We start from the raw sequence: 23,756 nt of genomic DNA, 5'->3' as shown, positions 1-23,756 counted from the left end.
GATCTGTCCCAATCCCTACCTGGCATCAACAGGAGCTGAGTCTCGGAGAAGCAGAGAAAGGCCATGGAGGGAGGGGGACAGTAAACCTAGGACAATCACCCACTGGCCTTTCTGTGTGTCCTGATACCACAATTCACTCTGGGTTGGAGGATTTCTGACACTCTTTCACGTCTCCTCCCAGAACGTTGCCCCAGTTGGGCCAGGAATCCGCTCAGAGATTCCATCTGGGCGACTCATGGGCCTGCCTTGCCCCATGAGGCTTTCTTTGCAGGGGAGGTGAGAAATGCTGAGAAGAAAGGCATGTCTTCAACTGCGTGCTCGCTCCACTTGGAGGTGTGTTTGTTCATATTTTCATGTTTCTGAAACTGGGCTGCGTCTTACAGAATTATGTTCACTTGAGTTGATAATTATTTCCTTGCCTCAAAGCTGCTATTATGGATCGTAGCTTAGCATCACTCTTCTTTTCTCTCCTCCAAAACAAACTACACTTGAAAGCTGGGACTTGTAATAAATGTACAAACTGAAAGAAAAATTCTCATCTCACATCATTTCCTGCCCACTAAATGGAAGTTAAGGGACATGAGTGATCAGGACAGGTACAGTGACACTGAGCCCAGACCCAGCTTTCTGGGCACCTCCCACACCCTCCCTCAGCCCCCTCTTCAAATCTATAAGCCCTTGGAATTCACTGTGTCTCCCTCCCAGAGGTGTGACACACAGAACCTTCTGGAAATTTTAGTTTGAATCTTCAACTTGAGGAGAGCAAAAACCAGTCTCCGCAGGCTCAAGCAGACTTCGCTCCAGTGATGAAGCTTCTCCATGCGCCCTATTTCATGTTTGCAGGAAGAGAGCCCTATGGTCTGCTTTTCCAGATGGTGAGCTTGGGTAGGGTTAGAAGTGCTTGAACAGATTTTATAAATCAGCATATTTTATTGGCTGTGTTGGTTCTAGCTGCAGTGGAGATGGATGGGTTGTTACTTTTGGTCACCAAACCCAGGAAGAGGGGAGGGGGCCTGCTCAGGAGACACGTCCGAAAAGGACAGGCCAGGGAGCCAGGGCTGGTGCCCTGTCGCCTCCAACTCCTGACTCGTTTAGAAGGCCAGCTCATAAACAACCAGGACTCGGCCTTTAGAAGTCAGTGGAATAAAGGAGCTGGAAAAGCCTGAAGAGAAAAAGCCAGGGAATGTGTAAGTAGAGGATTATATATGGAACCCTTTAAAATAACAAAAAAGCAAGAGGAACAGAGCGGCCGAGGGAGCCTGGCCCCACGCGGCCTTGCCAAGCCAGCGCCGGGAAGCGCCGTGCAAAGGCCTCTGTCTGTCTCCGGGGCCTGCGCGGTGCTTCCCAGCCAGGTTCTCAGGCTGTTTCTATGGCGCTTACAAAGAGACACTATGGCAGTGATGTGGTCCTCCCCTTCTCATTCTGTGTCCCCTTCACAGCCTCGTGAGATAAATCTCTGGCTCAAATGAAACTGTTAAAAAGAAAATGGGGGGGGGGGGGAATAGCGCTATAGGGGCAGGAGCTGCTGACTGGTCTGGTTTTTCACAAAACAAGGAGCATTTCTCTAGAGAGTAGAGTAAACGGCGTTTATTTTTTGTTGAAATTTTCAATCAAAGGGAATTGCTTAATTAAAAAAAAAAACTTATCTCTTTTCGCTTTAAATACTACAGACAACCTCATTTTATCTCAGCAGACACCTAGCAACAAAACACTGGACCCACCAGAGAAAACTGGGCAATAAAAGCATCAGAAATTCAGGTCAACTATGGAAGAATTACTGTTAGCTGGCAGCTCGCAATTCTAAACAGAAGTGTCCCGGGACCTATTGGATTGGACAAAAGTTTCTTAGAACTGGGGATATGGGAAAGTTGGACTCCTTTGAATTCTATCCCAGTTGTTTTCTGTGTAGGGAAATTAAAGTCAATGCATCAAATGAAGACCCAAAGAAACATTTAAAAACGTTTGACTAGTATTCAGTATGTGAGATTATTAAGGAGTAATAACTTGTCCTCCTAGTTAACCTTGTCCTGGAATATATATAGGTTATTTGTAGCCGCCACTGCTATAATATTTTCTGAAGGATGCCAAGCTGTATGCAAGATCTTTTTGCTAAAGTCCAGGCTGTCAACACTGATCTCGTCTTTTCTCCGCTTGCCCCCCACGCACACTTTTCGCGGTTTCAGGATGGCCCGGGGTTTGCTGTTTTCCCTCGAGGCCTCCAGGGTAACATCACGCTTGGTGTTTCGGTCAAACATCCTGAAGAAGTTGTTGTAGGAGCCGGTCATGATGACACTGCAAGGCAGAGAGGAAATAGGGAGCAACTGAGTACTGTGGAGAAAGGCAGTAACACATCCCTCTGGTGTCTTTCTAGAGCAAAGACCACCACTCTGTGGCCTGCTTATGGCACCATACATCTTATTAAAAACAAACAAATACCCAAACAGGTTCTCTACTGTGACCTCTGACTTCCTTTGGAGTCACTAGGAGCCACAAGCCCTTGGGCTAGGCTTGGAAACAAAGATCATGGTAACCCTCCTTGTGAATTACTTTGGTTCCGTAGATTCCTGTCAGTTCTTGGGCTCAGTCAATGAGTGGTTTTAACGATCCCACCCCTACCTACCTGGATCAGGATTGTGAGGCCAGATCAAGGTTAGGAAAGCAGGAGCGTGTTAAAACAATGAAGCCTTGTGCACACTTACAGCTGACCTCTAAGGCATTCCCACCAGCACAGGGGACAGATGCTGAGAGCACAGCTCACTGCCCCGGGCATGGCCTCCCCCTGCTAAGCACCAGCTCTAAGTTTGGCCTTTTAAGAAAATACCTAAAAAACTGGGAGTCATCATGGTCTTACTTGGGAAGAGTAAACAAATTCACATTTTGAGAGGAACTGGAATGGGGAAATACGCTTTTCTAGTGGACTGACGGATGGGTTCTGCATTTTATAAGCGTTTTCCATTCTCAGGAGTGTCTACATTTGATCAGGAGAGCGGTGAATGCCAAGAGCCTTCCAGAAGCAGGGGACTGAACCTTTAATGGTGACAGTTAGGACATAGTGGCAGGCTGAGGGGGAGATGGTGCTCCTGGTATAACTTCCTCAGTGGCTGCCCCCTGGAAAGGCTGGTGGAGCTCTGACAGGCTGGTTAGGGGGGCAGAGCACAGCGTCTCATCTGTTTTCTGTGATTTGGGTGTGTAGAGAAAAGAAAGAAGACTGACAAGGCTGGGCCACAGCCAAGGGTAAGTTTTGGGGTGCTCCGTCAGCTCTGGCTAAGCAAGGTTATTGAGGGTTAGATTTTGTTACTCTGGCCCAGGAGGCTGGTGCTGTGAAATGTGTTTGTCTCTAGAGCAGGGTGCTCGGTGCTGGGTGCTTGACCCCTGACATCTCATTTCTGCTTCCATTATCCCACAGAGGGGACTGACCTAGGAGAACTGAGTACCCTGGTGAGTGTCACACTGAGAGTGACTAAGTTGGGCCTCCGACCCACATCTGCCTGACTCTAGGGCATAAGCATTCAGCCACCCAGCCTCCCTGCTTCCCATACACGATATTGGCTCCCCCCAACCATGACCTGGCTTGTTTTTAAACAGTAAGAGAAATTCTTTGGGGAAAGAAAAAAATCCCCAGCCTTATCTTAACCGAGAATAACATTTTTCATTTGTGATGTTACGGACAGAAAGTTGGTCTTAGGCCTCAAAACTTGTTACTCTTGTCTCTACTACCAACGGTGTAGGAGCTTGGGCGGGTTAGTGTACCTTGCTGAGCCTCAGTTTCCTCAACTGTAAAATGGGGCTGATAAAAACCACCTTGTCGGGTCATGGTCAGGGTTAAATAACAATGTGTGTGAAGGTGCCTGGCACACGGTGGGTGCTCAGTAAGTGCAGTTTTTGAATCTAGGCTAAGAGAGAGGGGGGATGAGAGCAATGACAACAAATAAATACATAATAAATATAAGAATAAACACTACATATATAAGTAAATAATAACAGGGCTGGGCCGGCTTCCTTTCCCTGCGGGAGCTTTTGTTCATATGTCACAACTGCTTTGCTGTCCTCTGCCCCTGTCCTGTACCAACTGGACAGTGTGACCTGGGTCCCCTGCCCTGGGTGAGTTCCTCCAGGCCTGCCAAGTGGAGGGCTCTTTGGTTCATTGGCAAAGAACATGAAACGAGAGACGGAGTCGGCCCGCGCTCACGAAGGGCGCGGGCCTCCAAGCGCCCTGCCACGCGTCTCAGCGGCTCAGCAACACGGTCACTGTGGTGCCACCTTCACCAGGGCACAGCCCCCGGCTGCCTGGCCTGAGTCCTCCTGGAAGTCGGAGAACCATCTGTATTTGTCAAACTAAAAATGAACTATTGGGAGGTAATATGAAGTATCGTTGAAATCAGAGGCCTTAAAACAGCAATAAATCACGTTGAGGGAGTATGATAAATGGGGCGGGTGAGAATTCAGCTAACAAACCACCGGGGCCTTTGGCCAAGTCTACACTAGCAGCGTCAAGGAATCTTTTTCGATCTAGAAAATTTGCATTCATGTGAACTATTCATGCTGGGGGGTTACTAGGGAGCTTCATTTTAGGCAGGCTGGCCAAGCTCTGGGGGTGTCTTGTGTGTAAAAGATAGGATTTTCTCGCTGATGTCAAGTGGTCACCTGCGCTAGTCCTGAAAGAAGATTCAAGGGTCTCAATACATCCTTCCCTTCTTTGCAGGCCTGACCACAGGGGCATCTAGTGACCCACACAGGGTCACTGGGACCTTGGGAGCCTTGGGACCTGACTTGGACATCCAGTGAAAATAAACCACCCAGGGCCTACTCCAGGAGAGGGCCCACTTTTGGGAGGCTCCCTAGCCACGAAGCCTTTCTTACCTGTCTGACCCATTCCACACACACTCGAATTTATCAAAAATGCAGTCGTTTTCGTAGAGGGAGCACAATTTGCTGCGGAGGTAGTCATGAACCTGAAAGAAACACATCAACAGGGTCAGCTATTTGGAAAATGATTTCTGTGAACACCTCCTCTTTCGACAGGAGCTGTCAATTCTTTTGGTGTAAATGTGCCTGGATCCAGGTGGTCCCAGTCTGAATGGAGTCCAGGCGCGGCCCTCTCCAGCTGTGGGACCTTAGGATGGGTTGGTGAGCTGCTTTGTGGCCAGATGGATCAAACAAGCTTGTGTAGGTGACAGTGGAACAGAGCAGGAACCAGTGAGTGGTGGATGCCCATTTTCTAAGCTACTCGTTAACAGGCATTAGAACACACCATTCATGCAACAAATATTCATTGAATGACTGCTATGTGCTTGGGACGAGCCCTGAACACAATGCCCTTGGTGTGCTACCCAGGGCAGAGCAGGTGACCAGTTCGCCCAGGCCCTTTGTTCTAAGGAGAAAGGACTCCACCCAGAGCATCCCTGAGTCCGCTGTGTTGTGATGTGTCTGACTGTGTGGGCAAAGGCAGGGAGGCCAGTTATAACCTGGATGGCAGACACTGGCTTGGACCAGGGTGAGAGCCGTGGTGGGAAATGATCAGGTTCTTGACAATGTTTGGGGGAGAATGGGTAAGACGTGTGGATGGATCAACTGTGAGGTGTGGAGAGAAACACAGGAGTCAGGGTGGCTCGTGGATCTTTCCCTGGAGCAAGTGAAAGGTCGGAGTGGCATGTTCATCACTGGGCACGATAATTCGGAGATGTCTATGCGAGCGGGACTGCCCAGGGCATTCTGGTGTGGAAGGTGCCCTCCTGGAGCACATGGCAGCTCTCCCCTGACTGTTTCTATTTTTCAGTGAAATACGGGGATGGTTGGGAAACACGCAGAATTGCTGGGAGGCCAGGAGAGCCCCTCGAAGTTGCTGGATGTGAGTGTTCCTGAGACTGTCAGCAGGGTTGGGTATTGTCCTCCGGCTGCATTTAGCAGCTCAGGTGTAGATGCCAAACAGGCAGAGGAGGAAGGCTCGCAGGGTGGCACCCTGGGTTCCATTTCCCCGAGCCCCCTGGCAGGGAGTAGTAATAATAATAGGCATACACAGTATGCTACTGGTTAGTAGTCAGGTGCTTTATCCATAAAATCTCATCCCATCTCTAAGACCAGCTTAGGGACTATCCTTTGCTTCACTTTAATGGAACATGGTGCACAGGGTATGACTCCATGTGTCCAAGATCACACAGGCAAGAAAATGACAGGATGGGAACTGAACCCCAGTATTCGGCTTCCGGGGCACCCGCTCTTGACTCCTCCAGCAATCTGCCTGCCCCACGTGCTCTGCCTCATGAGCCTCACCTTACATGGTGTCTCAGTCCCACACAGAAGCCGCGACAATGAACTGGGATGAGGCCAAGAGGGACACAGAACTGGATGAAGGTAGAGGGAAGTTATGAAAAGAATGGTGTCACTTCGTTTAGATTTAGAGCGGTGGCCCGGTCTCCCTTTTCCTGCAGCCTGGGCCCCTTCTCCTCTCGTGACTCCAGAGTTCTGCTGGCTGCTGGTCGCAGGCTCAGCTGGACAAAGGCATGAGCTAAGCAAGATTCATTCCACGTCGCAGCACGTGTTTGGGGTATTTACAAGCTCTCTTGTTGGCCCGAGGTTCTGGGTCTCACCAGGATATCTGCCTCAGGGCTATGGTGGGAGGGACTCCGTCTATGGCAGGGCTCTGCGTCGGTGAGAGGGATGTGAGGGTGAGGCTTGTGTGAAGCCTTGGTTTCTCTGCTACCAATGAATTCATTGTCCTTCCCTTCCTGCCACCTTTTGGACATAATGGAAGTGGCCCCGAAGGCCATTTCTGTGTGTAGGGGGTGAAAATCTTGAGTGATTATTAAGAATATCTGAGCAGAAGAGCATCTGAGGGCAAAACGAGAGCTAATTCTGGGTCTTGCCAGGGGTTGGCAAACTTTTTCCATAAAGGGCTATATAGTAAATATTTGTACTTTATGGGCCATATGACCTCTGTTGCAACCACTCAGCTCTGCCCTTGTCATGCAAAGGTAGCCACAGGTAACATAAGCAAACGAGCAGGATTGTGTTCCAGTAAAACTTTATTTACAACAACAGGTGGCGAACAGGGTTGGGCTCTTGGTCATAGTTTTGTTGACCGCTGGTCTGGACTATTCCCCGCCTCCCCCCAAAGCAGCACAGACTATTTTCTCAGAAGAAGGTGATGGTAGAGGTAAGGGTGTGAGTGGGGGGTTGAACCTTTCTTCTGAGGGTTGGAGGCCTCAAGAATTGGTTTCGTTTCTAGAAAGAAAGTGTGATTCTGGTCTTTTCTTGCCTTGAGCACTGCCTCGACTCTGGGCTGTGTGTAATGGAGGGGGAGAGGGGCTGGGCTTGAAGACGGAGGATGCCAGGCTGGGAATGAATCCAGTGGGCAGTGGAAGCCAAATCTCTTATCCTGGTCCTCCAGCTCTCCTGCTGTTGGAGGGAAAACATGAGCAAAATAGGCCCTTAGCCTTCTCTCCCTCTCCTCCCTCTTATCTGGTAGGAGCACTTTTGAGGCAAGCCACAGATGTGAGTATTCTACGAAGGGACAAATAAGTTTTGAAAACCCTTGGTTAAGCAGGTTTCTGTAATGCAGCACTTCTCAGAGTCCTATAGTGGTGAAAGAATTACAAGAGAGGGATAGAATATCCTTTTACTTCACTATAACCACCCAACTTTCTTCTTTTTCTGTAGAAGTAGCAAATACTGTATTTAAGATAATTAGGACTTTGGTAGGTAGGGGACAGAGCAGTAAGGTTTATAAATAGGGTGGTGACATGCTTTTTAAGGCCTGACGCAGGCCGCAGTCTTCTTGCTGAAACTTTCCCGATCCCTCACCACTCATTCACCTTTGGCATTTTTGCTCAGAGAAGCACCAAACGTGAGTAATAAGTGTCAAAATGTGTGTCCTTTAGGAACCCCATAAATAATTCTTTTACAATGACAGCTGACACGCAATCTTATATTAGTTTCAGGTGTACAACACAGTGATTCGACATTTACGTAGCTTATGAAGTGACCACCCGGTAAGTCTAGTCCACACCTGACACCATACATGGTTATTACAGCATCACTGACTATCCATAAATAATTCCTGAAGGCCGAAAGTCAGGAAGGATTCGGGGGAAAACCTCGTCTGAACCGTTTTCTCCCCAGCACTGACGTTCTGGGAAGCGCCTGCCGGCCCCCACTGAAGACCCCTGAAGGAAGAGGACACCTACTATGGAGGTGTCGCATTTAGGCTCTGTTGTTAAAAATCTTAGGCAAACAAAGTGCATCTTTCTCCATCAGAGGCAAGACTAAGGTCAGATACGTACACAAGAAGCATCTAGAGAGCAGAACAAGAGAGAACTTAAAACTCATCCTGTTCGATGCTTCTGGGCATGTTCCCACTATTATTTCTGGCCTGTGTTTGGCCTTTCTGACACTAAGCTGAGCCTCCGAAGCCAGTGGTTCTCAATGATGTACTTGTGTAGTTCATGGCCTGCTCATGAGGCCTAGCAAGAGTAAACGCGGATGGCTGGTTATATTTCAGGGGTTGACAAACCTTTCCTGTAAAGGGTCAGACAGGAAATAGTTCAGGTTTTGTGGGCCACATGGCCTCTGTCACAACCACTCACCTCTGCCACTGTAGCATGAAAGGAGCCATCGCCACTATGACTATGATTGGATATGGCTGTGTTTAAAAAAAACTTTCTAAGAACAGAGGTGGGGCTGGATTTGGCCCACAAGTCACAACTTGCCATCTCCTGTTCTATAGGAAACCTTAAAAATAGCTCATCATATTTAAGTCTACGGTTCCTTATTCACGGAAACTTGCTGAGCTCAGTTGATGTGAAAATACATAGCAGGTGTATTTCCTATCTCCCCTGGGCAGGCATTGGTAATCGATTATAGAATTCTTTCCCATTGGGCCAGGCCTCATACTCTTTATTCAACAGTGTTTTAAAATAAAATTTTGTGATATTTCAACACATGTGCTATGATGCCTATTTCTTACTGCTCCACAAAGTAGATTTTCAAGTTTCCTACTAGCTAACATTTTGAGAACCAAGATCTTAAAATGCTGATTAGTCCATGTCACTGCTGGCTGTGGTCTGAAAGCCTTTCCCTGTCCCCAAGATGAGAGTATAATTGCTCTGAGCACTGTGTTACCTAAATCTACTTCTCTAGTCAAGGCTCTGCAGCAGGCCACACCTGCCAGTGCCACCGGCACTCAGGTTCTAGTCCCCACAGCCTTCTCCTCTTTGTGTTAAGGTTGCAACACTAGGTGGTTCGTCCGTGCAGCTGAAAGAGTGCTCGTGTTGGCTGTGGCCCTGGGCTGAAGATGGACTGTGAGTGAGACCTTGGGCAGGTGCTGTGGATTGCACCCTTAAGTCTGGGTATGCTTCGGGGGACAGTAAGATCCCCGATATACAGGGGATGCTCTTTGAATCACAGGGCTAACCAAACTCTCTCAACTACATATGCGGTCTTGAATTCTGGCCCCCAGATCTTTTTTCAGCACCCTCTGGAACTCAGTCGGTCATCAGAGTCCTGGGTGTCCTCAACCTCCTCTCTGAACTCTTCCTCCTTCTGATGGAAAGATCTGCTTTTCCTGAGGCTGCTCACGTGGTGGCTGGACTTTTGCTGTCCTGTGACAGGGCGGAGTCCTTGGTGCTCGAGACACTTGTTCCTGCCTATAGTCCTCCAAGTTCCTCTGCCTCAGTCCTTGAAGCAAGTCTAGCGCCTCCCTCTCTCCCGTCACTCTTCCTGCCACCATGCTTTAGGGACCCAAACGCTCTGGTCCCGCGGTTGCTTGGCCTCATCGTTTGCAGTGAGTTTTGTCCTCCGTTTCCTTGTTCATGCTGCCGCTGCGGTAACTGGGTCCCTCTAACAGGTACAGGGGTCCCTCGGTTTCCGAATGTGATCCGTTCCGGGGGACCGAGTTCTGAAACGTTCGGAAACCGAGGGATCCGCAGCCAACAGCCGGGCCGCAGGATCCTGCCCTCAGCGGAAGCGCGGGGCCTGTTCGGCTTCCGAGGCGGGTTCGAGAACCGAAGCATTTCCCTCCGGGTTTCTGGCGTTTGAGACCCGAAATGCTCGCCAGCGGAGACGTTCGGAAACCGAGGCCCCACTGTATTGCTCTATGGCTTCTTCCTGACCTGATCAATTCTTCAGATCTACCGATCCAGTTTCCTCCCTCCCTCCCTTAGCGTCATGACCATCAGGCCCTTCTCTTTGGGCGAATCCCCATCACCGGTTACATCTAACCCCCTGCCCTTCCCCAGCGCCCCCGGCCGCTCACTGTGGCTGGGAAGCAGCAGCGGTCAGGCGGTCTCACTTTAACTCGATAACGTAAGCCTCAGGGGCGTCCTGAGCAGCCCTCCCTTCCCTAGTCAATCACTCCTTTAATAACTATTTTACGTTTTTTCCTCCCTCCTCCCTCAGCTGATGACCTCCTTATTTTACTGAGAAAATCAACATAAGACACTGTCTATATGTTCCCATCGCATAATTTTACAAGCCTACTGTGCCCGTAACTGCATACTCTTCTTTGGTGGATGAATTGTCCATCTTCCCACCTAAGGCCAGTTCTGCAATGGACTTGCTTCCCTCAAGGACCGTCTCCACTGACTTCTTATCAGCATAAAACTTCTTAAGCCTGTGCCCCACTTTTCCGTTCCCCTTCAGGACAGAATTTCTGGAAGGAGTTATCCGTACTCACTATGCTCAGATCCTCTGTTCACCATCTGTCTGGAACCCACTCCAACCAGACGTTCATCAGCCCACCTTCACCTCTTTCACTGAGGTCACCGAGAATCTCTACTTGCTAAACCCAGTGGTCAAGTCTCAGTCTTTCCTTCCTTGATTCAGCAACAGCAGTGGAAGAGTCCTCCCTCCTTTGGATAGTTTCTGCACTAGGCTTCTAGGACATTCCTCTCCATTTTCCTCCTACCTGCCTGGCCCCTTTCTCTAACCAACATGTAAACACTGGGGTCTCAGTTCCCAGCCCCTTCTTTACTCTAATTATACTCATTTCCTAGGTGACCTTGTCCAGTCCTAGGGCTTTAAATACCCTCAAAATGTTTTTCTCTAGGCTAGATCTGTCCAGACTCACACCAAGCTGCCTGCCTACTTGCTATTTCTGGATGTTGAGCCAATGAAAGGCATCCAAAACCAAACTATCAACTTTCTCAGCCAAATAAAATGGCAACTCCACTTTGCTTAGGATAAAATCCTTGGAAGTGATCCTTAGTGCTTTTTTTCCCTTATATCCCACATCAAATCTGTCATCCATCCTATTGGTTTTACCTTGGAAATATATCAAGACTCTGGCCACCTCCACTGCTAATACCATCTACGCTACTAACACCAACACCCCTTGCCAGGGTGTCGCAATAACTTCGTAACTATTCTGTCTCCTCCCATATCTCCCTTACAGTTTCTCCTCCCCAGCACAACCAGAATATTTATTTTAAAATGTTAGTCAATGATGGAAATGTTCTCGAATTGGATAGCGGTGATGGTTCCACAACTTTGGGCACAGACAAAGCCCCACTGAATTGTACACTACGAAAGGGTGAATATTATGGTACGTGCATTACATCTCAAGAAGAAATACGCGAACCCAACTCCTCCGTCTGGAATTTCCCCACTTCTTTTTATCTACCCAAGGTATCTTAAAATAAGACTAGTTTATTCCTGCCTCTTGTCCTTTGCCTCCATAGTACTCTTGCCTGGAATTAGTTTCTTCAGATCCTTTTGAAAAACAATAACAAACCACTCTAAACAATACCTTCTCCTTTGTCCTTTCGTAAGTCTACAAACCATCTGGTGATTCTTAAGCCCAAACCTCCACACAGCCTTCCCGATGCCTCTTCCCTCCACACCCAGTCAGCTAGCAGACCTCACAGACGCACCATCTTCCCTCCCTAAATGCCTTCATGAAACAGAGTAAAAACAAAAAAATCCACAATGGCATTTCCTGTGCCAGACTTTTGAATGGCTCTCCATGGTACCCAGCCTAAAGACAAAGCAACCTAATCGCTTCACCAGGGCCTACACCTATCTCCAAGCTCTTTTTTCCGCCCCTGTGTCCCATACTCCAGGTGTAAAGAGCTCCTTTCTGAACACACCACGTGTCTCTTGACTCCAGGCCTTTCAACAGGCTATTCTAAAAATATATTTTCCTGGCTAGTTCATGGTAGTTAAGACTCACCTGAAGGGTCACTTCTTCGAAAAGCCTTTCTCATCGGGGTGGCCCTTCCTGCACATGCTCCCATGGCGCTCAGCACCATCTCCTTCCCCACCACACGCTCAGTTCCCTGCCTGTCAGCTCACTTCTCTACCAGCTCTCAGCTCCAGGAGAGTAGGACCGTGTCTGTACCTATGGGATCCATCGCGCAGTAGACAAGGTTAAGTCCTAGCCCCTCCATGTGCACCCCGGCCTTAAATCCTATGGCCCCCAAGGCGGTACCATGTTGATTTTCCTGCGCTGTGATAAACCTCTGCAGGCAGAGGCTGATGTGGAAGCCCACAGGGGAAGTGTGCAGTGCACACGTGGGTGGGGGTGGTCTGTACCTGGTACGTCTCGATGGGGCGGTTTTCCATGTTGAGATCCCAGACTTTAACGGTCAGATAGTCCCTGGTCATGATGTACCTCCCGCTGTGGCTGAACTTCACATCCGAAATCGAAGAGATAATTTCAGAGAAAAACGACCTGTTGCTTGGATCTTCCGGTTCTTCAAAAACTGCAGAACGAACGCAAAACGAGACAAACTGAGCACATTCTTATCAACGGACTCTCACATGTTGCTAACAGAGGAGCTGTCAGCTCCTTGGCAGCAGGCAAAACTGTCACTGGTTTCTGTATTTTCCTTCTGATGGAAGGACTGGCATGGGGCCTGTCCCATCCATTCATCTGGCACTGACCATTTCCCAGCTCCAGGTCTATGTACTTAACTGTTTCACGTTTCCCCTTGTTTCCAGGTGTCACTGTACATATCAATACCTGTAGTCATCTTAGATACTTAAATTAAAAAAAAAATTTTTACAGCCTTATGAAGGTATAATTTGTATATCATAAAATTTACTCATTTAAAGATTACAGTTCAGTGGTTTTTAGTATAATCACATAATTATGCAACCATCTCCACAATCTAAATTTAGAACATTTTCATCCACCCCCTCAAAAAAACTCCATACCTGTTAGCAGTTACTCCCCATTCCTATACCACCACTAGTCTGTTTTTTGGTTCTATGAAATTACCTATTCCAGAAATTTCACACAAATGGAACCATACAGTATGTGGTCTTTTGTGTCCAACTACTTTTACTTAGCATGATGTTTTCAAGGTTCAGCCATGGTGTAGCATGTGTCACTACTTCATTCCTATTAACGGCAGAATAATATTCCATTGTATGGATATACCACAATCTCTTTATCAGTTCATTAGTTTATAGACATTTGGGTGGTTTCTACTGTTTGGCTATTATGTATACTCACGTACAAGTTTTTGTGTGGACATGTTTTCATATCTCCTGGATCACGGTGTTTAATAATAGGGCTTTGCTACCATTTGCTGCCATTACTAGTTGCGTGACCTTGGGCAAGTTACTTAACTTTACTGTGCCTCAGTCTCATCAGTAAACTGTGGCTACAATGTCTTTTGCATACAAGGTGGGGCAAATGTAGGTTTACAGTTGTTCATATGGAAAATACAATAATCAATAAATAGAAGAATAAACCCTTTCACATGCAATTGTAAACCTACATTTGCCCCACCCTGTATATTGTCCATTTGCTCTGATACGCAGGCACTCACCATCTCTCTTAATAGCTTCAGCTAATTTCCACTTACGGGAATAAAAGACGTGGCTCCACAGTTTGATATCGAGCATGTCATAAGCTGCCTTACCTCATCTTTCTACTTTGATTTTGAACGTCTCTGGTTCAAATGAAATGCTTCCCATTTGTAAGCTCTGCCCGATCATTCCTTCTTCACTGATTCAAATTTTGCTTGATTCAAATTCATCTTTTACATATTATTTTAGCCCCAACTGAGTTTTTCTTTTCTCTGAAGCCCCATCATACTTGGTCTGGCTCATTCATTTCGCATGTGCTCAGGGACTCGCCCAGTGAAACCATAATTTCTCATGCTATTACTTAATAATCACATCTTAACTAGGATGTGAGCTTGAGGGCAGGGTTTTGGTTTTTCTCATCTTTGTACTGAGAGTCTTATGCCCAAACGTTCAATAAATATTTGTTGCTTGATTAGAACCAAAGCCGGGTAAAATAATGAATTCTTTGCCTTCTGAGTGCTTAGCATATATGATGTCAAGCTATACATATTTGCCAATATTTAATTATTCTGGACCCCCCAACAATGGCGATTGAGTATGTTCTGCTTAAGAAGTATTTGGTTCGGTCTATAATTGCGATACAAACACCAGCCTGCAGACCACTGAGTTTCTTGTCCTCCAAAGCTTCCTTTTTCCTGCCTGCTCAGTGAACTCACAGTATCAAATTCCACATAGAAAACCTAAGAATACAGAGTTCTCTTTCAAACCTTGCTAAATTAAACCGCCAGCCAAATCAAAAATACTTGTCACAGAACCATTTCAGAGAACAACAAAACAATTGATCAATCAGAATTGAACTTGAGAATTGAAAAAAGCCATTGAAACAGAAAAACAGGAGCTCATTATGGTCTCTGACCCAAGGTCTCAGTCTCAGGCCTTATCTTTTGTATTCCGATCAAGCATTAATGAAGGCCCCTTCCTGGATTCTGACTGGTATCCTTGTAGCTGAGAACTACATTTTCACATCAGTATCGATTGAAGGCAATCTCATTAGGACTGAGCACTTAGAAACACCAAGCACACCCTATGCAAAAAATATCTTGAGAGCGAGCAGTGGCAACCTTGGTCAAGGTCACCAGATGTACGAGCAGGGAGAGCTGGAGGCAGAAGGTGGGAAGGGCGTCAGCTGCTCTGGAGGCCATCAGTTCCTGCCTCTGTCCTTTACTAGCAGTTGGTTGGCTTTTTCTTTACTACCCCGAGATTCCACTTTCCCAGCTGCAGAAAGGAGTTGCACGTGGCCTCACACATACGCTCGGCACACGGTAGGTTCTCAATGAATGCCAGTTGCTATTATCATCATTAGCAGGCCCTGCTTCTGCACTGGCCGATCGTATTTCGTTCATCAGGAATCTTGAGAATTTGGGTCCGAGGACTACAGAACCTGTGGACTATTTAAATGACATAAAGAATGTTTACAAGGAATCTCTTCTCCAAACACTTGGCATATTGGGGGCCAATGGACCAACATGTAAAGCCTCAAAGTGACACCCCAGGAGAGGGAGGTGAAATAAAAGACAATTCAACCCCTCACTAATTATCTGTATCCTGTCCTCTGTCCACATAGGACGACATACCAGGACAGCACTTTATGACAGTGTCCACGCCTGTCCAAGTTTTAATACCAAGTTCATGAATTCTTTTCATTCATTCAGCAACATTTAATAATGTCAATAATTACTGTCTATGGGAAGCTTATTATACTCTAGGCCCTGTACTTTACATATTTTATCTCATTTAATCCTTTTAACAATACTATGAAATAGGATTGATGATTCCTTATTTTATAGATGTAGAGAACTGGGCGCAGAGAGGTTTTGTAACCTGCCCAAGGATACACAGCTAGAGTGGCGTTTTAAATTAAGGTCAGACTTCAAAGTCTTTGTTCTTAATCATGATGGAATTCTGCCTGGTACCATGAACAAGGAGCTATAAGAAGATTCCAGGGCAGAAGCTACATAGAACTATGGCATTGTAAAGTGGAGACGACCCCTAATGACTAGTCCTACACTATCCTTTTTATGCAAAGTCCGTTTCAAACACCTAAGGAACATGGTTTCTACACCAAGCACTCATAAGTGTGAGCCATACACCACCACCGGCAAGCATAAGGTGGGAAGCCCAGCCCTAGGCCATCTCTCATCCCCAGCTCTAATCCCTGGGGCCTGTAAGCAACAAGGCAGCCTTTCCTCTCCCTGTCCCTCAGGTTATGTGCACAGACATTTATTTCATTTATTGTCTCCCCTAATAGAATGCAAGCTCTACAAGGGTAGGATTTTTGGGGGTCTATTTTGTTCTACTATACTCCCTGGAACATAGGAGGTGCTCAGTAAATATGTGTTAAATGAATGAAAATGGACAACCATTTTAATTTCAAATGAAAATAATACCTATTAATTAAACAGGTCCTGAAAAGAACCTATCTAAGCAATGTTTTATTCACTTCAAATTTGTTTCTTTTAGGCCCTTGAAAAGTATGAAAATATACATTCCATAGGAAGTCATCTGTAATTCAAGGTTTTTACTAATTCAGTATGAGCAATCATTTATCAGCTACTTGAGTATATTTTAGGTGCATGAACACACCTGCACACATGCACAACACATTACCTGTAACATACAAAGTATTTGTTGGATGGACAAATGCCAGGCCCTGTACTAAATGCCAGGACACAAGGAATCAGACCCAGTTCTACCCTCATGGTGCTCACAGGCTTGAGGAAGAGACAGATGTTATTCACACCTGTAACAAAATTTACGTGTTCAACTGAGATTTTACTGCATTATGAGAGAGGTGCTGGGCAACCAGAGAGTGGAATGAAAATGGAACATCACTGTGTGCTCCACATAAGTCACTGACTGTGTGGTACAAAGCATCTACTGCTTGAGTGACAGATCTTGAGACAAATCAAAACTGGTATTTCTCCTGGAGACCCTTGGCTTGCCATTAGAAATCCCGCTGGCCTGCAGGGTGTCCAGCTAGCTTCCAGAATAGAAAGAGATCAAGAGAAGAAGGGGAGCGAAGGCGCGCTTTGGTGCCTCTGTGAGGAAGCAGTCTTGAGAATCCCAAGAGTCCACATCTAGCCACTGGGGGTGTGTCACCACAAGGGAGCGTGTATCTTGGAGACCCAATAATAAGTCACAAAAATGATAATGACATCTGCCCCATTTCTTGGTCCTCATGCTTAGCCTACATTATCCCATTTAATGCTCAAACATATGAGGAAGGCACTCTTACTGTCCTTACTTATAGCTGAGACACACCAGGAGAAGGTAACTTGCCCAGGATCACGCAGCTAGAGTAGAGATGGGCTTTCGATGGACCATCTGCCTGCCTGTCACACGGCCGCCCCAACCAGGCCTTCCTTGCCTTGTCAAGATCAACTCTGTTCAAACAATCCAGTTAAACTGGGCTCCCTCGTGTTCTAGATACACCTTGTTTACTCCCAACCTCCTACCGTGCCCATCACGGGATACTGGACAGAACATGAGACTGGGAGTCAGGGGTTGGAATCCAGGCTGGACACAAATTAGCCGGCTCTTAATAATACTATCTCTTGAGCACTTACGCTGTGTGCCTTACATGTATTAACTCTTTCAATATTCTTAGATATTATTTCCCTTTTCTACAAATCAGTCCAGTCAGTCAATGCAGGCACAGGGGTTCTGTAGCTAGTAGGAGGCAAAGCCAGGGTTTGAACTTGGTCTGCTGCTATGCTGTTATCCTCTGTCCTGTTGCCTCTCTTTGGAATGGCTGGGCAACCGTCAAGTGCCTGGGCCTGTTTCCTTGCCAGTGAGGAGGCAGGATTGCCAACCAGGTCCCTCCCAGCTCTTAGGTTGTAACGCCTGTGAAATTCCACTAGTCTTGTCTTTCAGTTTCCCTCCACTGACCCGTTATTGTAGGGTAGCCTTCCCAAAGTGACATCAGCAGCACACCCAGCCCACGATACGTCAGGTATTCCAGATCCTGAGACCAACAAGCTTGGGAAACTCCTACCCAGTTTTGGGGATTGAGAATGCAATTCGCTTATTAAAGGTGCTGAGAAGTCATGCTGGCAAAAAAATGAACATTCTTTACTCCAGGGTTCTCAACCTTTGCACTGTTAAATTTTGGGCCAAGCAATTCTTTGTTGTTGGGGCATTGTAGGATATTTAGCAACACCCCTGGCCTCTACCCCCTAAATCCGCAAGCCCCAGCTGTGATACTCCAAAGTGGCTCCAGGCATTGCCAAATGTCCCCTGGGGGGATGACTGCCCCTGCCTTTAATCCTGCTTTCAATTCTTATTGGGTCACACCTCCTCCCTCTCCACTATTTCATTATTATTTTTTTTTTTTGGAAAATCACTTACAGTCCATTGTTTGTCTAGTACAGAGTTGCTTAGAACACACTGTGGGTTACACTGCTCTAATCAAAAGCAGCTGATCCTTCTAAATCCCACAGGCTATACGCAGTCCCCCTTATCTGGGGGGGAAGTGTTCCAGGACCCCCAGTGGGTGCCTGAAACCATGAATAGCACAAAACCCCGCATATACTAACTATGGTTTCTCCTCTACATACGTAACTATGATAAAGTTCATTTTCTAAATTAGGCTCAGTAAGAGATGAACAACAATATACTGTAATAAAAGTTATGTGAATATGATCTCACTCTGAAAATTTCATATTGTGCTCGATAAAGGAATGATTCACGTACCGGACGGGACGGGGCGGGGCGGCCCAAGATTTCATCACGCAGCTCAGAACCGAGCACAGTTCAAAGCTTATGAATTGTTAATTTCTGGAATTTTCCATTTAATGTTTTAGGGCTGCAGTTGAGCGCAGGCCACCGAACCCATGGAAAGCAAGACCGAGGGTGAGGGGGATGCCGTACTAAGCGCCCTGAGCAGGCGGGTTTTGTGTCATAAGGCGCAGATGTGAATATGTCCCCATGTCCCCATGGACCCGAGCGCATCTTGCGCTGGATGTTACCTGTCAGGGGGCCTGGCGCAGGGCTCTTCACCCGAGCACGCTCAGGCGATGGACTGAATGAATAAGGTCCCAGGCCCCTGGGCAAGAGTGGAAATGAGGGAGAGGAAGTGTTAGGGGGCACACTCAGGCTAGAGCTACATTCATCAAGCAGGGGCGAGGACAGACGGACAGTGTCCCATGCGCTGGGCGGGGAGTCTGGGGCCAGGAGGAGAGAGAACAGAGGGAAACCATAGGAAAGGCTGTTTCTTGGGGAGGCTCCTTTCTCTGACCTCACACTGGGTGCTGCACAGATACTCAAGCCCACGCTGAAGGGCCAGGAGGGCACCCATGTGGTGCGGTGGCTAAGAGGGCAGGTGGCTCCAAGCCTAGCAGGCCCGGCTGCGCTGACCTCCGGCTCTGTTGCTGGTAGGTTATGAAGCCTTGGACAAGGGGCTTGATGCCTCTGGAGCCTCATTTTCGTTACCTGTAAAGTGGAGACCAGAGGAGTCCCTACCTTTTGGGGTGGGGGTGGGATGGATGAGTTCTGCACCCAGAACAGGGAAGGCAGAGGAGGTGCCCGGTGGGTGCAGCTCAAGGCGAGCTTGGTGAGAAACGAGTCTGAAAGCCTGACGTGCTTTTCCACTGGGGCCAGACCTTAAGAGCTACCAGTTGCATATTGATTTCTAGGTCTCCGAGCTGGGCTGTAGGAGGGACATACAACAGCTGGTCTCTGGACTATCACTTGAGATTCACCTTTCTTGGCCCAAGTGTCTTTCATTGGGTGCTGAACAATGTCACCGCCTCCCTGGCTTTGATGATTCAGGCAGATGAGAGGGGGAGAGAGGACAGGAAGGGAGGCAGGGAGATGGAAGGTTCGTTCCTGACAACAAAGGAGCCACACTCAGGGTTTTAAATTGCTCACTCCCGCTGACATTTCTTCTAAAGAGAAGTGGGCACGCTTTTCCGTTTGGACACGTGGTCGGATATTTCCCCATAATGGGGACACAACTGGCAATTTTCCCACCGAGTGAGGCAGATGGCAGTTCTCCTTCAGAGATATGCAGGCAACAGTTTTGTCTCTGGAGAGAGAAGGCTCGGCAGTTGAGACGCAGCCAGTAATTTTTACTCTACGGAAGACACATCCAACAATTTTGCCCAGGGAGAGAAACGGCCGGCGATTTTCCCACGGAGGGTAAGAACTCCCACGGATGGATAATGCTGGCCTCCATCCAGCTGAGGACAGAGAGAGAAGTTTAAGATTTAATTAGGGGCTACGGTGCTACCATGGGCCTAATAACATTGTCCCTGGATGCAGACTGGAGACTGGGAACTCAGATCATATGAAGACCCAGAGGATTCGGAATTGGGAAATAATGATGCCCTATTGCTGAACCTTTGCAGTCTGCTTTTCATACAGTCCTCCTCGATTCTGTAAATAATTGTCCAAGTGAACACTGTAGAAACACAACATCGCGGAGAATGAGAAGTTAACTAGAAGGGAGTACATTGGTCCCTGACTTTTGTATAACTGTTTTCAAAAAGCCTGACGTGCTTTTCCACTGGGGCCAGGTCTTAAGAGCTACCAGTTGCATATTGATTTCTAGGTCTCTGAGCTGGGCTGTAGGAGACACAACAGCTGGTCTCTGGACTATCACTTGAGATTCACCTTTCTTGGCCCAAGTGTCTTTCATTGGGTGCTGAACAATGTCACCGCCTCCCTGGCTTTGATGATTCAGGCAGATGAGAGGGGGAAGTAAATATAATTTGTAAATATCATCTCTAAATAATGATTCGAAGTTAAAAATGAGTCAAAAAGGTTTTTTTGTTTTTTTTGTTTTTTTCCAGACAGAACAAAAGGACCAAAAATTCCCTGGGTAGAGAAATGAGGAGACAGTCCGGGCTGGGGTGATCTGAGTTGCGGTGACCAGGTAAGGCTTAAGAACATGCTAACCTTGAATGATCGATAAGCTCTGGATAGATCAGAGGTCAGCAAACCTCCTGTGAAGAGGCAGATGGTAAATTTTTTAGGCTCTGAGGGTCATTTGGTCCTTGTTGTGACTTCTCTGCCTTTGTAGTGTGAAGGAAGCACGGACAATATGTAAACAGATGAGCTTGTATTTCAATAAGGCTCTGTTTATGGACACTGAACTTTCAATTTTATCTAATTTTCATGTGTCATGAAGTGGTATTCTTCTTGATTTTTGTTCAATCATTTGAAAATGTGACAACCTCATTCCAAAGAGCCAAAGCAATCTTGAGAAAAAAGAAAACAGTTGGAGGAATCATGCTACTTGATATAAACTATACAACAAGGCTATTGTAATCAAAACAGCATGGTGCTGGCATAAAGACAGACAAATAGGACAATGGAGCAGAATAGTGAGCCTGGAAATAAATCCATGCCTACTTGGTCAATTAATCTATGACAAAGGAGGTAAGAATATATAATGGAGTAAAGACAGTCTCTTGGTGTTGGGAAAATTGGACAGATACATGCAAAGAAATGAAACCATATACAAGAATAAACTCAAAATGGATTAAAGACTTAAATGCTAGACTCAAGATGATAAAATTCCTAGAAGAAAACATAGGCAGTAAACTCTTTGACGTAGGTCTTAGTAATATTTTTGTGGATATGTCTCGTTGGCAAGAGAACAAATGGGACTGCATCAAACTAAAAAGTTTTTGCACAGCAAAGGAAACCATCAACAAAATGAAAAGACAACCTACTGAATGGGAGGAAATATTCACCAATGATACACCTGATAGAGGGTTAATATCCAAAATATATAAGGAACTCATCCAACTCAACACCAAAGAAACAAACAATCCAATAAAAAGTGGGAGGACCTGAATAGACACAGATGGCCCACAGACATATGAAAAAATGCTCATCACTAATCACCAGAGATGCAAATTAAACCCACAATGAGGTATCACCTCACCCCTGTCAGAATGGCTCCATCAACAAGTCAACAAACAGCAAGTGCTGGCGAGGGTGTGGAGAAAAGGAACCGGCGTGCATTGTTGGTGGGGATGCAGACGGGTGCGGCCACTATGGAAAACAATGGAGGTTCCTCAAAACATTAAAAATAGACCTACCATATGAGCCAGTAATTCCACTTCTGAGTACTTACTAGAGACAAAACACTGACTTGTAATAATATATGATCCGCTATATTCATTGCATCATTATTTACAATAGCCAAGATATGGAAGCAACCTAAGTGCTCATCGATAGAAGAATGAATAAAATACATACATTATTCAGAATTCAGAAGACACTAAACAAGCCTAGTCCAGGGAACAGGCTGCACAGGACGGTGGGACCCGTGATGAGAGCGGCACGCGTTGCGAGAACGATCTCCACTGCACAGCCGAGGAAGCGGAGGCCTGGAGAGACCAGGACCCGCAGGCCACACGCTCCCAGAGTGAGGACGGCATCCTCCAGGAGCATCAGCTCTGGGGTTCGCCCTTTCTCCCCAAGAAGCCTCAGCAGGAACCTGTGATCTAAAGAGAGGGGAGGCGAGAACCTGGGTTTGGCCGAGGGCCTACCTGTCAATCTAAGGGCTGGATCTGGGTTCACACCCACAGACAAGTGTATTAAGTGGGGGCCTGCTTGTCCTTCCTTTGTGAGGAATAATCATTTATTGGCCAAGTGGGGCCAGTGTCTGTTTTGAGAGCTGTCATCCTGGGAAGACATTGATTGAAGGCGGCCTCGGCGCAGGTTCTCTGCGGCAAGCAGCAGGAAAGGGAGGCAGCTCCAGTCCACGCAAGATGAGCTGGCAGCGGGTGTCGCCATAGGAGCCTAATGAAGAAATCTGGGAGCACACGGCCCAGCTTACAAGCACTCACATGAGGTCTTCCCTCCATTATAACTCTCTCTCTGCAAGGCGGGAGAGTGGCAGGGACATGGGGCTTGATGCTCCTTCTGCGCAATGACACGTTCCCACAGCCAGCAGGCCCCAGGGACATAAGCGCAGTGTCCCCAGGCCCCTGGGACCACTCCGACCATCACAGGTTGGACACTTCTTGTCTCCCTCTCTCTGTGTCTCTGTCCCCAGCAGGACGCTTTCTGCAGCTGCTCCAAGAGCAGCTCACCTCCTCGGGGAGCCTCTGCCCAGGTGGAAGAAGCCGTGAGCGTGTGGCTATCATTAGGGGTGACTGCTGGGAGGCTGGTTGTCATGGCCGCAGAGGCCGGGGCTGCACGCCCAAGCTGTCCCAGTGCTCTAGGCTGCGTGACAGCCGCTGCGGTGACAGGCACACACACGGAAAGGGAGAGGGGAGCAGCTCCCTGCGGACAGGAACCTTGCAGAGCAAGGGGAGGGTCCACCTTGACATGGGCCGAGCACGGCTTGCAGAGGGACCCCGGCCTGGCCTGGCCACTGCTTGCTGTCTTCTCCTGGCCCCGCTGCTATGCCTCTGTTCCCAGCGCTGGCTCCTGACCCGCTGACAGTCAGACCTGGCCTTGAGCGCTCCGTGGAGCAGGCACAGGAACGGTGTTGGGGCAGGTGCGGTGGTGGCCTCCGTCTGCCAGGCCCCGTGCTGGGTGGTCCCTCTGCGACGCTCCCTTCCATCCTCAGGATGCGCTTACCTTACAGATGAAGGAACGAGCCTCCGAGTAAGGGGCAGGCCTAGGATCTAAGCCCAGCTCCGGCTCTGTGGCCCACTACTGCCCCCATCCGGTGTCATTTCTTACCCGGTCCACCAGGCGCTGACAGACACAGGGAGCTCTACACGCTGAGGGCCAGGTGCCAGTAAAATGACTGACCTGGTCCAAGGATTCAGCCTCTGACCGGGGCTGCATAGCTGTGTGCTCTCACCCATCACAGGGGATTAACCAGAGTGGAGATGTCTCCTTATGGATCTAACACAGCATTCGGGGGCAATGTGGAGAGGAGTCACCACATTGAGCACCTCATTTCCTGCTGTGCCCCCCCCGGCGTCAGAGGTATCATCACTGCATGGCCCTGCGTCCCCTCCAAGTGCCTCTGGGACCTC

At 47.7% G+C, this 23,756-nt stretch overlaps 1 protein-coding gene across 3 annotated transcripts in view; it reads right to left on the bottom strand.

Moving 5' to 3' along the window:
* Window positions 1–1,572: 1,572 nt before the first annotated feature.
* Window positions 1,573–23,756, bottom strand: part of PPP2R2B (protein phosphatase 2 regulatory subunit Bbeta) — a 365,106-nt gene continuing 342,922 nt past the window's right edge. For all 3 annotated transcript variants that reach the window (XM_016202915.2, XM_016202913.2, XM_087815919.1), the window contains 3 exons: window positions 12,526–12,695; window positions 4,861–4,952; window positions 1,573–2,292 (listed from right to left, as the gene is read on the bottom strand). In XM_016202915.2, the coding sequence (XP_016058401.2) occupies window positions 2,013–2,292; window positions 4,861–4,952; window positions 12,526–12,695 (542 nt within the window). In that variant the 3' untranslated portion in view covers window positions 1,573–2,012. The remainder of the gene's footprint in view (window positions 2,293–4,860; window positions 4,953–12,525; window positions 12,696–23,756) is intronic.

Source organism: Miniopterus natalensis, chromosome 4 (assembly GCF_054644295.1).
Source record: "Miniopterus natalensis isolate mMinNat1 chromosome 4, mMinNat1.hap1, whole genome shotgun sequence".
Taxonomy (NCBI): Eukaryota; Metazoa; Chordata; class Mammalia; order Chiroptera; family Miniopteridae; genus Miniopterus; species Miniopterus natalensis.
This window is presented reverse-complemented; position numbering and strand designations above follow the sequence as displayed.